The sequence below is a fragment of the Cladophialophora psammophila genome (genome assembly GCF_000585535.1).
Source record: "Cladophialophora psammophila CBS 110553 chromosome Unknown aczJe-supercont1.11, whole genome shotgun sequence".
Classification (NCBI taxonomy): domain Eukaryota; kingdom Fungi; phylum Ascomycota; class Eurotiomycetes; order Chaetothyriales; family Herpotrichiellaceae; genus Cladophialophora; species Cladophialophora psammophila.
In genome coordinates, this window is record NW_006912932.1 from 581,809 (window position 1) to 598,594 (window position 16,786).

The 16,786-nt window shown below is 48.9% G+C and overlaps 6 protein-coding genes across 6 annotated transcripts; 1 reads left to right on the plus strand and 5 right to left on the minus strand.

The window, feature by feature from the left end:
- Positions 1 to 60: 60 nt before the first annotated feature.
- Positions 61 to 2,161, minus strand: A1O5_07434 (uncharacterized protein; the record flags this gene model as incomplete). The annotated part of the gene is made up of 6 exons (XM_007748023.1): positions 61 to 317; positions 394 to 655; positions 712 to 1,243; positions 1,302 to 1,596; positions 1,693 to 1,883; positions 1,941 to 2,161. The coding sequence occupies 6 exons, from the start codon at positions 2,159 to 2,161 to the stop codon at positions 61 to 63; spliced, it is 1,758 nt and encodes a 585-aa protein (XP_007746213.1).
- A 784-nt stretch (positions 2,162 to 2,945) lies between these two features.
- On the minus strand, positions 2,946 to 4,397 carry A1O5_07435 (uncharacterized protein; the record flags this gene model as incomplete). Its single annotated transcript, XM_007748024.1, has 1 exon — positions 2,946 to 4,397. The coding sequence occupies one exon, from the start codon at positions 4,395 to 4,397 to the stop codon at positions 2,946 to 2,948; it is 1,452 nt and encodes a 483-aa protein (XP_007746214.1).
- A 2,318-nt stretch (positions 4,398 to 6,715) lies between these two features.
- Positions 6,716 to 8,138, plus strand: A1O5_07436 (fumarylacetoacetase; the record flags this gene model as incomplete). Its single annotated transcript, XM_007748025.1, has 4 exons — positions 6,716 to 7,158; positions 7,213 to 7,615; positions 7,663 to 7,741; positions 7,786 to 8,138. 4 exons carry the CDS (start codon positions 6,716 to 6,718, stop codon positions 8,136 to 8,138), a joined length of 1,278 nt encoding a protein of 425 aa, XP_007746215.1.
- A 307-nt stretch (positions 8,139 to 8,445) lies between these two features.
- Positions 8,446 to 9,030, minus strand: A1O5_07437 (uncharacterized protein; the record flags this gene model as incomplete). The annotated part of the gene is made up of 2 exons (XM_007748026.1): positions 8,446 to 8,775; positions 8,797 to 9,030. 2 exons carry the CDS (start codon positions 9,028 to 9,030, stop codon positions 8,446 to 8,448), a joined length of 564 nt encoding a protein of 187 aa, XP_007746216.1.
- Positions 9,031 to 9,368: 338 nt separating this feature from the next.
- A1O5_07438 (uncharacterized protein) lies at positions 9,369 to 9,884 on the minus strand (the record flags this gene model as incomplete). Its single annotated transcript, XM_007748027.1, has 1 exon — positions 9,369 to 9,884. A coding segment is annotated over one exon (351 nt), but the record flags the coding sequence as incomplete, so codon positions are not given.
- A 1,241-nt stretch (positions 9,885 to 11,125) lies between these two features.
- On the minus strand, positions 11,126 to 13,253 carry A1O5_07439 (uncharacterized protein; the record flags this gene model as incomplete). Its single annotated transcript, XM_007748028.1, has 5 exons — positions 11,126 to 11,508; positions 11,572 to 11,867; positions 11,932 to 12,038; positions 12,092 to 12,357; positions 12,407 to 13,253. The coding sequence occupies 5 exons, from the start codon at positions 13,251 to 13,253 to the stop codon at positions 11,126 to 11,128; spliced, it is 1,899 nt and encodes a 632-aa protein (XP_007746218.1).
- Positions 13,254 to 16,786: the final 3,533 nt, after the last annotated feature.

Below are 16,786 nucleotides of genomic sequence, written 5' to 3' on the forward strand. Positions count from 1 at the left end.
AAAGTTGTCTCATAGAAACCTCGCTTCGCAGACGCCTGGCTGGGTGCGGCTGGCGCGGATCTAGCCTGGGTACGATAATAGATCTGTCGACGTGCCATTGAGAACACCCATGTCAAACAGGGCTAAGTCCGCACTCGCCTCGTCGCTCGAGCTCCATGGGACAAAAATATCGGTACCGCTGAGAAACGACCCTGAAGCATCTGGCAGTTGATCATCGAAGCCTGCCAATATCTGCTGAAACTGAACCGTCGGATTGTGCAGCTGAGGCTCACCCGACATAATAGTTGCCGCGGCGTAGTTTCTGTTGACCATTGCACCTGCGTAACATGTAAGCATGCCTTGTTCTTCAACCGAGGTGAGGTCCCTCCATCCGACACAGAGCATTCGGCTTACCAGCATGCGGCTCTCCTCCCGAAGGACTCATAGACTGACCCTCCTGACGGGGTTCGATGTCAAGATCCTTCGGTTCCTCGCCTGGCAGACTCCAACAGTCGTCTTCGCACACCATCCGATTGTGAGCCAATATTGAAAGTCTTACCCTTGGGGCTGGTGCTCGTAATTCACGAAATGTGCTTGACTCCAAATGTTTGGGTTCTCCAGCCAGTGATACAGGGTGCTTTTCGAACACGGCCAGGAGGTAAGAACTGTAACGGTCCTGTGGACAATTTAGTGTTTCCGTTCCTCGCTGTCGTGGAATATGAGTGGGCTCACCAGTAAATCGGCATATTTCCAGGATTGCGCCACCAAGTGAATAACTCTTCTGTTGGCCTCCACGTTGCGGATCGCGCGTTCCCTTACTGCCGGATTTGGGGAACTCATAAAGGGTACTTGGATAGCACAACCACAATAAGCATTGTAAGCGACAAAGCTTGGCATTGCATTCGGATCGGGTAGATAATCGAAAATGGTGCTGAACAGTTCTGAGGCAGCGGAGGCATGCTCATAGGCCACTTGAGCCGAGATCTGCCGCGCAAGGAGAGAACTCTTCCCATCGTGACCCCAAGAGAACAAGGGAACGATAGAAGAGTGAAGGGCACAGAGACACTGACGGTACACAGCATGAACGAGCAAGAGTCGTGGTAGGCATGCCGGCGGCGTCCGCGCGAGGTCACCAGGATTGAGCTTCATCCAGTCTGGGATTCTAGACCACCACTCTGATATTTTTGTGTCCAGTAAACCAATGTCGTGAATACTTACGTCATCCTGGAGCTCAGGAGTCTTGATCAAACTGTAAACCTGGGCCCTGAAATGCTGTCAATCCAATGCGCCACGTAATTCCGATAGCCTTCGTCCCAACTTACCAGAACCAGAGGGCTCTTATCATTTCACAGAAGATTCCACCAGTGCTTTGCTCGCAGGCAAGAAATACGTCCGGTTGTTCGGATATTCCGTTTTCGAACTCTTCTTCAGTGCACGGGAGGGGAAGGCTGTAGATTTGCTCGGAGGCATCCAGGACGTGGGTCGAGTTCGAGGCGTGACACTCGATCAAGTAGCATGCCCAGAAGCGCCGGCGACGTAACTCTGAACTAAGAGATCGTCTATCAAGCCTTGGCTGTCTCCCCATGCCCAGGAGGTGGGCTGTTTGTATCGCATTTCCTGGCCGGGCCCGTAGTAAATATTGCGGTGCAGGGACTCATCCGACGCCAAGGGAGAAGGGAAACCAGTAGAACAGGACTTCGCAGAACAACATACCTTTGAGGATATAAGACCGTTGCCATGAGCCCTGGTTGTACCAAAAAAGCGCAAGAATTAGGCAAGTGATAACGTTGTCTTCCTGCGGACTCTCAATGACATCGAAGACGAGTTTCCCAGCACGCTCTGCCCACTCGACACCAAATCCGCTACTCTTAAGGAGAAGATCTCCATTGCTGTTACGGTGGAAGCTGCGCCACAATCAATAACGCTTCTTTGTACGGTGGATGTCCACGGGGGGGTCTCACTTGGAAGCAAACGCACATACGGCGAGTGCAACAGAGGCCTTGACCGTGCCTTCTGAAACCTCCCTTAGAAATGTCTGCTTATGCAACAGAAGCGGGGCGTTGTAAGCATGGCTGAAATAGGTTTCGACCAGGTCGCGGAGCAAAGCTGGAGGAACTCCTATGTAACTGCTCTGAGCTAAAGGTGGAGGTACAGAAGAGAGCTTAGCTCGCTCCTTTGGCATGGGATTACTCGGAGCGTCCACCCATGAGTCGGTCGCGGATGTCTGTCGGTGCCGTGTATGTCGCGATGCACTGTTGGTCACATATCTGCACTCGAGGCGCAGCCTGAGGCATCTAGCACAGCTTGGGCCCTCGCTAGAGCAACGGAGCTGAGCAATTGTGAACGACTGTTGGATTTCGACATGTTTGGACAAATATTCTACCTTTCGTGTCTTGCATTCAAGACAGGCTGTTCTGGGTCGCCCAGCCCCAGCGAGGAGCGACATCTAGACAGCAATAAGGCGAACTAGAAAGATGAAAGGCCCGGTGATGGAACGCCCACCTCTCCAACGCAGGCTTGGTAATTTTATATTTTTTTCCCCGGGGGGGCAGGGGAAGTTGCGTTTGGATTAAATGGTTAAATAGTCTTCTGTCGAAACACGGAAGAAAAGTGGTGGCCATGACCTGAGAATGCATGGCGTTTTAAGCAGCTTCACGCGGGGGAGCTTGGGAAGCACGCCCAGAGCGTGATTGCTGGAGATTGCGGGGCCGCCTTAAGACCACGACCTTGCTGACCTCGGCATATTAGCGGGCACGGTCGCCCCAGACCACCACTCCTAGGCTGCCCCATGGGCGGCTCGCGGACCCCCTACGTGATAAGCGCAGGGCTCGCTTTCTTACCCAGCGCGACCGTCGAGCGGCTGGACAGGGTAGCGTAGGATCTTGGACCGCTCCCTGATAGTATTAATACCTAAGAGCTACATTCTTTACCATAAATCGGTACCAGCAAGCTATGTCCTGTGAGAACTAGATATGGGCATTCTTAGCATTATAACCTCCAACCGGGTTATAGACGCTCAGAACCCGATGGGTGATCTCGTCCATATCTGCAGCCCTGGCCCTCTCCATGATATCATTACTTGACTTAACCAACTTCTTTCGGACCTCTGGCCACTTGATTCCGGCGAGCTGGCCATTCTCCTTCACCATCTTTCCATTGACAAACACCGTGTCAATGTCGCTAGCATTGGCATACAGCACCAGCGCCGCTACCGGGTCATTTACCGGCGTCATCCGAGTGCTCGTACACTTAGTGATCAATAGATCCGCCTTCTTTCCTGGAGTGACACTCCCCACCACTTCTTTAAGGCCCATCGCTTCGGCGCCGCCTAGAGTGGCCAGCGTCAACACGTCAAAGCACGTATGCGACACCTTGAGAGGCGAGCCGTCTGCCGCTTCATTGTCCTTGTGTCGTTGGGCTTGCAAGATGAGGCGCATTTGCTGAAACATGTCGGCAGGGTTATTCGACACAATGTCCACGCCGATGCTGCAAATGCAGCCATGCTTGCGCGCTTTGAAGGCCACGGGCTGGCCCATCCCCATCTGCAGCTCTGTATCCGGTGTCGATGACAAAGATACGCCTGTCTCCCGCACCGCTTGCAGCTCGTCATCATGGAGGGATGCACAGTGACTCAGGAGCAGATCTGGCTTGAGGAGTTTGCGCTCATGTAGTCTGCGAACCAGGTGATAACCTTTGTCGTACTTTCCCATTGACGCGTGTGCCGTGATCACCGCCGCCCCCAGTGAGCGCCCGTACTCGACTTCCTTGATGCTCTGTTCCAAAGAGGAGCGCTCAATCTCGGCTGGAGCAAAACCAAAACGCAGAAGGTCAGTTGCTGCATTTTCTCGACTGAAAAACTTTTCTCGGACCCGTTTAGCATCGTCCAGCCGCCAGTCAGGCTCGGCCGCATCCGTGAGCACTCCGTCGGGTGTCCAGGCGTACTTTGGATTTCTGTAAAGCCCGTAGCAGAACGCTCCTCTGATTTGAGCATCCTGCAAGCCGCGGACGGCGGCATCTGAATGATCAGGGGAGTTCAGAATGTGGCAATGATCCACGAGGCAGGTGATACCATTATCCAGCGACTCAAGAGCGCCACAGTAGTTTCCTAGATAGACATCCTCCGGAAGGTAGCATGATCCAAACTTGTTGCGGATGTGAAGGAAATACTCGAACAGACTGAAGTCACAAGTGACGCAACGTAACTGGATCTGCCAAGTGTGTCGATGAGTGTCGACGAAACCGGGCGATACAATGGCATCGGTGCCGTCGATGATGACAGCGTCGTTTGGTGCTTCGAGGTTTGGACCGACGGCCTTGATGTCTTCCCCCTGAATGAGTACATCGCAGTCAGAAACGGTCCCGATCACGGGGTCGATGGACACCACCGTCGCTCCTCGGATGAAGTACGTGCTAGACATACTGACTTTAGTGAAGGATTCCAGAATAGGTCGAAAGGAGCCACAAGATGTGATGGTTTTGCCAATAATTTGCGTACTGCAAGGAGAGCCGTGCCCAAGCTCTGTACATTCAGCTTAACAACAGTTTATAAATGACTCGCTCAAGTATGTGAGATAGCGGCAGAACTTGGGAATTCACAAGTTGGACGATGACCCTCCGCGAACGGAGATCCACGTGATACTCCGGGGACAACTGGGGTAGGGCGCCACAGGACAACACGGCTATATCGACCCGTCAATCAAGCCAAATTTCCTCCCTTCCCCGCAAGCCAAGGCAGATCCCCAGATGGAGGTGTCGCGTCGGCCAGGAAAATAAGACGGCAAAATAGGGGGCGGGAAAAAAAGTCTTACAGCCCGACTACATCCCAACTAAGCCTTGCCGGTCGATATGCGGCAGCCTCATCTCGTGTAGGGAATGAACTAATAAGCACCTCTCGTGGACACCGGACTAATGACAGGCTTCCGAACTCCCACACACGCTACAATTCTAGCCGTCTTCTTGCCGCTCTCCAAATCCCGACATTTCGTTCTCACCGTGTCCGAACCTCTCTCAGTCTGTGAATTACAGTCAAGGCGCTGGTACTCATACCTGTAAAAGCAGCCCTTAGGCAAGACAGATTTTGCTAGTTCCAACACGCTTTTTATATACTCTTCCAAAAGTCGATAGGCCTTGGCGAAGGGCCGTGTGAGTAGATGTGCAAGGAACCAACTGACTTAGCAAGAATATGAGGCTGCTTTTATCCCTTGTGACCTGCGTCCTAGCTCCAGTCACGCCCGGAAACTGGTTACGTACGAAATCTCGCCCGGCGCTTAGATTATTCCCGCTGAACACTATCACCTTGTACCTTGCAATAAGCTTCGGAAGTAGACGTAGCTTGACGATGGATAGCAAGAGTACCCAAGGTCATAACAATGTATGCTGGGTCATCTCTCATACTCTCTCGCTGTACATATTTCCATTGCTGGAGCCTAAGCCGGAGGCCACTGGCAGGCTCTGGCAAGACGGTATTTTGAACTCAGCATCTTGCCATGGAAGTGGAAGATTCGAAATATTTTGTAGATTGCTGGTGGCGAACCTTGAGTCCTTGCTGTGCCAATTGATTAGATAACATGCCCGGAAGCGTCGGCAGGGTATTTCTGCCTCTAGTGAGCGGTGCTATCCTTTCGCTTGCAAGATCGAAGAAATGGGGTGTTTGTATGGCATCGCCTGCACGTCCGAGCCAACGACAGAATCAGCTATATAACAAATCTCCCTTTTGTGATGTGCATTGACACCTTTGGTGATATAAGATTTCTCCAGAGTCTTTTGCAATATCAGAACAAGCAGAGTAAAGCAAAGGTTCAAATTTTGTGCTCGTGTAGGTTGTCGAACCTCATTCAAGGCAAGCTTCCCGGTAGGGCCATTCCCAAACAAATTCCTGTCCCGAGAAGATTACTTCATTCTCATCTTCTCCATATATCCTAGCAATGTAAACGGCCCTGGCCATGGTCTCGGGTTGACAACTTTCATCGCTCCCCAAGCACATGTGCTCAGAAGAATATGAAGCTGGACGCTACCAGGAGCTCTCGCCCTCGGAATTCTACTCTTCCGTAGGAGTTGTCTGGAGCATAGAGCGATCTTGAGGGATTCTGCGCCGCTGGACGTTGTCTTTGCGTATTAGCATTCCAGTCACGAACCCAGGGCCATTTTGCTCGCGTGCTTGCTGCACCTTCGTTGCGGCCGTACTGCTAGGGTATCGGATATGAATTATCCGTACGGAGGCATAGCTGACAGCGTGGGAAGTCACTGGACCTGTCGACCCATCACGTTAGTAACCCTCCCGGGCAGATGGTGCTATGGCTTCAGCGTTCTGCAGTGTAAACTCGCAGTGGGTGACAGTCTAGTGTCCACTGAAGACGCCATTTGGCCTTAGCACCACCAACATCACCGTGCATGGACGTATGGATTGTTTGGTTTCCACCCAGTGCCGCTGACAATAATTGCTCTTAGTTACACGGAATCGTCGGGAAATTGTCGCAATTTTCGCAATTTACCGAGTCGATGCAACTGCCGCCCTACCAGACCCGGAAAATTCGCACCGTAGTGCTTAGAACGGCCTGATTCCAGGATTCAACACAGGTCAGGTTCACAGGCGCGAGACTGCCTTACATATACGCGTGTACGACACATTGGCGTTGGGCTTGTATTCTGATCTAGATAGTCGCATCGCACGCCGGAGTTTGTTCTCTGCAGGTGGATTGCCGCTGCGTGTTGGATCCTCTTGGAAAGTCTGTCGGCGATGGACACCTGGGTAGAGGATCATCACCAGTCCGGCTTTTCAGTGCAAAACCTCCCTTATGGTATATTTAGCGCTCCAGAGAGGGACCGACGCATTGGTGTCGCCATCGGACGTCATATTCTCGATTTGAAGGTTCTAGCCGAGAAAGGGACTTTTGCTGCCCTTGACATCGATAAAACTACGCTTGAGGAGCAGACATTGAACAGATACGCCGCTCTGGGCCAGGGAGTGCACCGCAAAGTGCGGGCTTTCTTGCAGAGCATCCTCCGGGCAGATACCTCGCTTGGGCGTTTTTTGCGCGATGATGCCGCGCTGAAGAAAGAAGCCCTTGTCCCAAGGCAGAAAGCCGAGATGCATCTCCCCTTTGACATTGGTGACTATACAGACTTCTTTACCAGCCCCTACCATGCTCAAAATGTCGGTGCACTGCGGCCCCGTCCTTTGTTCGAGAAAGCACTCACTAATCGCACCAATTTATAGTGCACCGACATTTTCAGGCCTGGAACTCAGCCACCTGAGAGTATGTATAATATGCCTCTTGGCTACCATGGGCGCAGTTCCTCGGTCGTGGTGTCAGGCACACCTGTTCGTCGACCGCGTGGCCAATTTCTCGTGAACGAGGCGCCAGCATTCGGGCCCAGCCAAAAATTGGACTTCGAAGTTGAGTTTGCTGCTTTCATTGGGAAAGGGAACGAACATGGTATTGCTATTCCGGTAGTCGAGGCGGAAGAGCATATCTTTGGCGTTGTGCTTATGAACGATTGGTCGGCAAGAGATATTCAAAGCACCGAAGCGACGCCACTGGGACCGTTCAACGGCAAGAACTTCTGTACCACCATATCTCCATGGGTCGTCCCATTAGATGCACTGGAACTACTTCGGACGAAACCTGTGCCATCGGTAAGCACTCCTCCCCTGTGGATGGTGCGACGCTCATGTTTGACAAGCATACCTCGCTGTTACCCTATCTGCAGGAAGCTCGCAAGGACACTGTTTATGACATCCCTATCGATGTCTTTCTTGAATGTGGGTAGAGAAGCAGCCGGCCTATCAATTACTAACAGTCACAGTGGATTCCCAAGAGTATCATCTCGTTCAAGGTAACACAAAAAATATCCTTTTTTCGTTCGCCCAAATGATTGCCCATCACACTGCCGGCGGATGCCCTTTGAAATCAGGAGATCTCATTGGGACTGGTACATTATCAGGTTCTACCCCATCTGAACTTGGATGCCTCCTGGAAGCCACTCGTAATGGTTCACAACCACTAGAAGGAAGTACGCTGGATGTACATAAGAGAAAGATTAGTCGGGCATGGTTGGAGGATGGAGATGTCATCAAATTCAGGGTCGGGAACACTGGCAGCAACGGAAGACATGTCGATTTCGGCTGCTGTGAAGGCAAGGTTGTTCCGCAACCATAGTCTCTGAAGTGACACATAAAAATCTCCTCCAGCGAAGAAAACATAATCTCTTTCACAGAAGGGTTCTTGAGGGTTGAAAGGGATACTTAGCCCGGCATGCATTGTGCCCAGACCTTTCATACGTTGCTCGACAGAGGGAGAGATCGAGGACAATGACAACACCAAAACCAGCAGCCCATGACTGTATGCGTATACGTGACTCTCGTCCAACATCTCTTGACTCGTCCTTCTATCTGCTCTATAACACTTATCATGGCGCAGAAGCCATTTCTCCTTGGCTGTGTTTCGATGACTAGTCACGGCGGGATCACAAGACATACTTGTAACCTGGAGGCGCATCGCCTGGCTTCTCCAGTTGCTGCGCAGAGTTTTCATCCATCATGTCAGCCAGCAACTTCTGTCTACACTCAGATGTGCTCTTCTTGCTATTTGCCAGACTGAACAACCGTATCGGCTCCCCTGTAACCACAAGTGCAATGTCATCCATCGCCAGCAGATAAGTGGCGGTAAAGAGATAGTTTGGTGTATCGCTCGACGAGAAGATCCAATTACTTACAATGGCACCAACATCAACCACCACGGTTTCCACTGCATTTGCATCGGGCCGGGGCGTGTGTCTAGCAGTGTTGTTCACAATCTAAGCAATTTGCGAGGGCACGTTGCGGTAGAGGACGCCAAGCAGAAAGAACCGCCCAGTGTACCCAACAACAAACTTGGGTCCGACGTAGAACACGGTCGACCCAACCAAAGCAGCAAATAGATTTCCAGCGTAGGAATGCATCCTGATGTTGGTCGGCATATCAGCAGACAACAATTTAAGTGCCACTGCCCCGGCATAAGGAGTTACGCTTATGACCTGCGTCCGGATCGAGTCGAAACGAATGGCTGACATAATAGATGAGGCAAAGTAAGCCAGACCGAGAATAGCGATTCCAGAAAACAAAGAAGCGATTTTAACACATATCAGCCCTGGGGTCCGGAGTGCAGAAAGAGCGTTTACGCAGATCCCTTTCCCGTATTCAGAGGTATCCAGGTCAAGCTTAAGGCGTTCGGTGCGGCGAGTGGATTCTATAGGTGTCAAAAATTTGACCTTTTGTGGTCCGTTCAGCAGTAGCAGAAACACGTTAACGGCCCAGCAGGTCGTGAGGATACTTCAAGGTAAAAGATTCAGCGCTAGCTCTGACTTCACTGAACCAGGCTGCAAGCATCTCAAACCCGTCTACTTTCGTTGTCATGAGCGAAAATTTGTTTCAGTGCCGATCGCAAGGCATCCACGACATCCACAGGACGACTAACACAGCGCCACGCTATATGGCGATCAGGTCGGACCAACAACGCGCCCCAATCGCTGATCTCTTTGATAGCATTCCATTCTCCCAGCACGTCGTCGTATGGTCAACGGCACCCAACCTTATAAACAGAGGGCTTTACATCAAACTCCCGGCTGACCTCCTCTGCGGCAGTCACGAAAGGCTCCCCACCAATGCCGACGATGAGACCGAAGCAACCATGGTCCAAAATTTCCAATGTCGGTATTCGATAGGTTCTCAGCCCCACCCACGCATGTGGTAAAAATGCCCCTGGATGCGTTGTTGGCTCATAGTACAGCACTGGATCTCGCTGGTGGGCTGGAAACCGTGTACCGCCGTATATTACAGCATTAGAACCTTCATATCGATGGCCTAAGTGTATACCCAGGGGATTGGAGCGACGGTCTTGTAAGTTAATCACTGTCTCAATTCTTCTTGGCTCTTATCTGCTCTGGGTAGGTCAGAGAAGAGCTCTTGCACCGATAAATAGCCCTCTTCTTCAGTTTGACCCTGCCTGAAGCCCAAGACCTCGGGTACCTGGGCGAAGTTGTAGAGAGTCTCAATGGCATGTTCCACGATTTATCGAGCTACAGGTTGTCTCTCTTAGTTATAACCCTCGAGAAGGCGGTCATCGACCTAACCTAACGAGACTAGTCCAAGTGTTGTACACAGAAGTGGTTCTACCTAATTAATTATGTCTTATTCCCCTACCGACTTAGAGAGACTCTACCTATTTATATACAATTTAGCCTATGATCTGAAGACCTTTCCTAAAACCTCCTATTCCGTCGTCATAAAGTTATAAAACTTAATATGGTAATAGAACACTTCAGGGTTCGGCATATACGTGCAACAACGCACAGATGCCTATCCAGCAGGTCGGGAATCGAGAACGCTTTTCTGGTTAGCGCTGACAGAACAACAACAACATCAACACCACCACCCAGAGAGGCAGCGGCTAGGGCAACGAACGCTTAACACGGCGGCGTCATTGAGGAGCTGAGACAAGACCGAGAAAACACTCAGGAAATAGGTAGACGGCTGTAAAAAAGTAATAGAATTCATGATACTCTATTCAAACTGTAAAGAATGGCACACACCCAGCACACTGTAAGCTGTCCTGCCCTTCTACTCCATTTTGGTTTGACATGTGACCAGCCAAATCTCCTCCCTGCTACCCCTCTACAAGCCCAGCACAGCCACTTTGTCTTGTTACACTAAGAGTATACTGGTAATAAGAGAGTTCCCCCTAAGTCGTGAAACCCCTTAGCTACCGACCTAATATCTTCGTTATTAGAGCCTCTACCACGTTACCTAATAAGGTTAGGTTACTTAGTAATAGATCCGTATATAAGGTATAGAACTAAGTGAGAGGGACATAAGGTATGAGTAATCGTGCTTCCTCCGACGCAGCCGATTCGCTTTTGCCCCACAACGCTCATTGACAATGGATTTCGGGTCATCGGGTCACTCGTGGGCGCAAGGAAGGATGTACAAGACGCAATAGCACTTTTTGAACAGGGACTTGCCAGACCTCGAATTCGTGTGAAACCTCTGCGAGACTTGAATTCGGCAGGAGAAGAAGTTCGACTGGGCGAGGCTACCGAGAAAATCGTCGTCGACCTGAGGGGCAATGATGCTACTTGATATATCAATTGTGTGCTGGTGAACGCCAGACTATATGTTGAAGCTATTGAAGGAGACGATAAGATCATTAACCTGCTGCATACTAGTCTCATCATACTTCTCGAAACCAAAAGGCTGTGCCGCAGAAGTAAGCATGAAGGAATTACTCTGTGCGGTCGTGCGGTCACGCTGACACATCTCGACGTGCTTCACGATTATTTTTGCGAGCAGGTGGAACTCTGCGGCGTGTCTCATGAATCCGGTTCTTTTCCAGAGGTCGTAAACAGAAGAAGAATTTCCACTTAACGCCAAAGCTGTCGGCGACATCATGTGCCAGATGCGTATCCAGTTTGATAACGCATTCCGGATCGGCGTGAGCTGTGGTTCATAGCCAAATGATGTCTGAGTCTGTTGAAACAACAGCGAATGGAGGGCTGAGAAGTCGTCAGCACAAAAATATAACGACCCAGGACCTCGTCGACCATCAAGATTCTCACCTGATGCCATCGTGAACATGTTCAAAATGCCAACCGTTGAAAACCGCATGCAAACCCTGTCATCGAGCTCCTTCTGGCATAGTGTCTCGAGTGCTGCGCTCAGCGACATGGTTGCAGTAGTATTGGCTGAGGAATACCACTGCCTCAGTCGGAGAAAGCAGTCCCGGGCACTGTCGGCTTGGAAGCACCCCTCAGGGCAGGCCAAGTTCAGTTTCATCTCCGCGGCTGCCATCCGAGGTGGCAGGTTGTTGAACATCACGAAGCCAGAGTCCAGCAAAAACACGTAGATGAGCGTTCTGAAAACAATCGTCAGCTTCGAGTCTGTCCGCGTGACCATGTACCAATGCGGTGTCAATGTACCGGATGCGCTCCTCCCGCGATATAAAACTATGCCAGTCGAAACCTTCGGGGTCCGAGAAGTCCAGGTAGGGATGCTTAGAGGACGCAATGTCCATATCTCTTGCCAACTGGTCAATTTGTCAATGAGGTGGAAGGTCTCAAGAAGCGTTGGAGGACCAACCGCAACCACTATGCTATAACGGTATCTTCGGATGCGCTTCTTGGCTAGGTCGTTGCCTTCCCAATTCTGATAGAGGCATACTGCGTAAGCTGCTTGCAGCACTTGCGTCATCTTCCTGTCTCTAGGCCCAGAGGGATCGCGATTTTTCGGCTCGTCGCCCGATATGTTGGTGTAGAACGCTGCATCAGTGAAGACTATTTCCTCAATCGCATTGAACCATACTCTGGCATGATCCACCTCAGATTGATCAGGAGACAAGCAGGCACCTGTGAGAAATTTAGTGTGGGTGTGTCATATTCATGAAATAAGGCTTACCGATGACCACCATCGCGGCGATTAGTATGTCCATCGTAGTCGGTAGAGCAAACGTGGGTTTGTGTATGACCGGCCAGTTGGGATACCATCCCGCCCAGAATAAGTTGAGAAACCTGGAGATGTTTGTCGGGGAGAAAAACTCCAAACAGGCATCTTCCACGTGGGATGCCCAGTTCAAGTTGACAATACTGTTCCTTGGCTTCACCATTACGACCTCTTTGATTCTTGAAACGATCCGAAGGCCAGTAGAAGTCAAAAGCTGAAGCTCGAAGGCTGCTTGTTCCGAGTCGATCTTCCCCCCCGCACGTGTCGAACGCCCCGAAGATCCCGGCTTGTTGATGTTCTCAGCCGGCGATTTCGTTGGAGGTTTGAGCATCATCCAATTCTGAGTGTACTGAACTTGAATATCGGCCATTGGAAGCATGGGCTCTTCGCTTGCAGGCGGTGTTGGCTGATCCAGAACATAGCCCCAGATGTGATTTCTCTGGAAGGCCAATGGATTCGTTGGGGGAGGTTGGTTTGTACGTCTCGGCTTGGCTGGGGGCGAGGCTTCTCTGACAACGCCATGAATTTGCGAGTTCGGCTTGTCATAGCTCTTGAGGAGCTCTAACCTCTCTTCAACTGAGCAGCAATCAAAAGAGTTGACCAAGCCAGTGGTGCTGGTAAAGTTGGCCAGGAATTGAAAGGTTATTAAATGCTTCTGGTATTTGTCGCCCCATGGCCAAGTCGTTGTAGAATCGTGGATTGTGTGGAGTGTCGGTCGGGTAATGTTATGGTGTGGATAATGAAGATTAGGGGAAAGAAACAGGTTTGGTTGGTAGAGTTCTGTAGGTTCATCGGCTTCCATGTCTGAGGAGGAGTCATCGTTGGCTTCGGACACCGAACATCTGGGGGAAGGCGAGAAATGACGATTATCCTCAAAGGGGGCTTCAAGACCTGCCGCAGCTGGCTTCTCTGACGCGTCAGTGCCAACCGCCTTCCGCGCCAGACCTCGAGAGTAGACGCAAGGCTCATTCTTCGAACGACAATTGCAACACGGCATGCCACGACTACAAGCTCGCTTTTGGCCGTAACATCGGTCACAAGCGGTGGGCACAGTCCCTTTGGACGCAAGCGCAGTCTCTAGATCATCGAGAAGCTCCTTGGGCTTGTCTTTGCAGGTGCGAAGGTGGCGCTTCAGAACGTCCCTGCTCGCGTCAGTGTTGGCATTTGTTAACAAATAAACGCGTGCTAGAGTAGCAACACTCACATTCGACTGTAGTTTCCGGAGCAGTATTTACACCGCAATGGCTTAGAGGTAGCATCTACGTTTTCCGCAAGTCAGCAAATGGTTTCTGTGGGTTTTCGGTTGGGTTTACGGGAATGCTTCACGCCAACATGAAGCGGTAGGCACTATGGGAAAGGGGAGGGAAAACTGACGAGCCGCATCAACATGCCGCTGCAAATGGTGCTGTGTAGAATAAGTCCTGCCACACAAGATGCAATTGAAGCGAGAAGATGGAAAATCCATCGCCAGGTCAAAATGTCATGGGAAGCGATAGGCTCGAGAACAGAACGCAAAAGATGGCGGTCAGAGTTCAAGTCTGTGGAGCCCCGCGGCACTTCATATACATCCACAAGAATGTCTAGGCACCCACTAAACTAACCTTTCCCCTCCTTTCCAACCCCGCCCCCACCAACTTCAAATGAGTACCAAGTACGCTACTGAATTGCCGACGTCAATCATGACGGCCAGTCACCCCGTTGGCATCAGAATTCAGTCCGCACGATATTCAGCCTTAGAATAGGGTTTCATAGTGTCTAAATGAATCGATAGATAAAGGTAGCACGAGACTTCCATCCAGAATAATAGGAGATGGCGACCAGACGGTACTTTCAGACATCGACTCCTGCTCTTGAACAGCAGTAAAGAAGCATGCTGACAAGTGGCGCGGATGGGCAAAGAGTCTTGGCACAATAGGCTAGGAGTCATGTAATGTCTCCTGTTACATCCGCTCCCACATAGCAGAGATACTACAGAGGTGCGAAGTGCTAATATGGTTAGGTGGCCATCACTTCAACGGGAGTAAATGGTCGGTACATCAGCAAAATTTCCCGCGCGACCCTGAGAGCCCTGGGCCGCCCTGGGCTGTCAAGGTAAGTCTGCGTCTTATGCAACCCATGAGACCGCTGGGCTACTCCAGCGCGCCGCGTACCAACCCATGGGCTCCCAGGGTTGTTGCTGATTAGCTTAGCTGTCTCTGGCGTCTCCCTATTCTTTCCATTTCATACCTTCCACTAATTATGACGTTCATTCTGTAGCTTCTGTATACTCTAGGTGTCTATATTCTATTAAGACTATAGGCCCTAAACTCCATTAGATATACCTATGTCGGTGAAGCGCCGCCATTGCTCTATGTATATGAAGACTATATAGTTCTAATAGAACTTCGATAAATATAATATCGTAAAGACCCGTAGGTGTCTAGGTATCTAGCGTACCCTGGGTATATTCTGAAGTAGTTATAATATACACTACTTATCGATTATTATTTTCTTCTACGTCTCTTACTAATATAATATATAATGGATAGAAAATAATCTAAACTTCGTTTAGTGACCTTATTTATCTAGATATTATCATTCTATACTCACTACTATTAATTTCTACTAGTTCTAACCGCTCCTCGCCGCTCGCGTAGTGCTTACGTTTACGCCGACTACTTATCTTCTTCCTGCCATTCTCGATTATAAAGTATAGTTCGGCCTAATTAGCGTATTCTATTCAGAACCCGTCGAAGCTCTTCGTCGTTAGAGACTACGCTTTTCTCCTCGTTATCGTTTTCCTCCATATATATCTATATCGATAGAGGTTTCGTGGTAAGTGGCTCTACTAACTAAGATGTTAGAGCATTGTGGACTTAGTTCATTAGAGTTATAAAGTTTATATTTGAGTCGAACTTAACTTATTAGATAATTTCTGCGACGTGCCAATAGAAAGTGTATTCTTAGACGTTCTTTCCGAGTACTTAGTTAATCGATTACTACTATATTTTAATATCTATTACTCTTCTCTTTCGATATCTAACTTACCTCGCTAATAATAAGGCTAGTTACGAGTTGGTTCTCTCGATTATATTTCTCGTTTATACGAGTAGACGATATTTTCTTCGCTAACTTCTACTAAAGATGCGGTGATAGAAATGTTCTATATAATTTGAGTATATATAAGTCGTTCTTATATAGATTCTAAAAGACTTCTTATAATTACTCTCTATCTATACTAGCGGCGAAAAGCTTAATACGCTATATTAGAATTTAATATATTATCTATTGTTTTAACTAACTTTACTAATTTCATAGAGTTTTAAATCGTATATAGAGATTTAGAAAGTATTAGTAGTCTTCTCTTTCTAGTAGAGGAAAACCTTCCTTTAAAGTCTACGTTATAGTCTTTTCTTACTTATAGATCTATTAAATATTCTTATAAGTATTAGTATAGATATATCACTAGATAATAAATTATCTCGGATCGTAGAGAATTAAAGTATTTTTTAGTTCCGCTATATCTTATTAAACTCGAATCTACCTTAATTTAGAAGACTCTATTAATTAGTCGGATAATACTCTTCGACGTTCATCGGTCCGTTATATTCGCCTATTCCCGAGTTAGTATATATATAGTACTAGATACTGATATCTATCTCTTCTCCTCCGGTAGGGCCTAGTCTATATATAAAGCGATCATAGTCTAATAGAAACTGTATCTTTTCCTTCGTCGTATTCGTTAAATCATCGACGGCGAAAAGCCATCATACCTCTTCGCGTATACGCTATATAACTTTAGAGCGATAGTCACTAATGTAATTCCGTATCTAGTGGTGATGGTTAACGGACGCGTAGATATTCTTAATTACTAGTTAAGATACCTTTCTAACCTTCACTAGGTGCGGGCTCGATAGTACTCTAAGGAATGAAGCGATCTAAAATATTCTTCTATTCTCGTAAACATCATCCTAGACTTATTGAACTAAAGACTCTTCGAACTCTATATTCGCGTTTACCTACGTATTATACCTACGCCCATTTCTCTTATCTATTGTACCGTCCCTGGATAAGACTCGCGCAATCATTAAACTCTTATACGCTTTAATTATTTTAATATAGCCTTTAGAAGACGAGAACTTTTCTCGTCGTTTTGTATCTCCGAATACATTAGAATGGTTTTATCTCTCAACGTCAGATATAAGATCGCGATCTTATAATTCTCTTCGCCTCTTCTTCCCACGACTATACCCTTAACTCGAACGATCGGTGAAGGATATATCTACTAAGGAAGGTGTCGAGTACTCATCGTCGCGAACTAAGCTAAAGCGGTGTGAAATCTATTCTATACTAGAA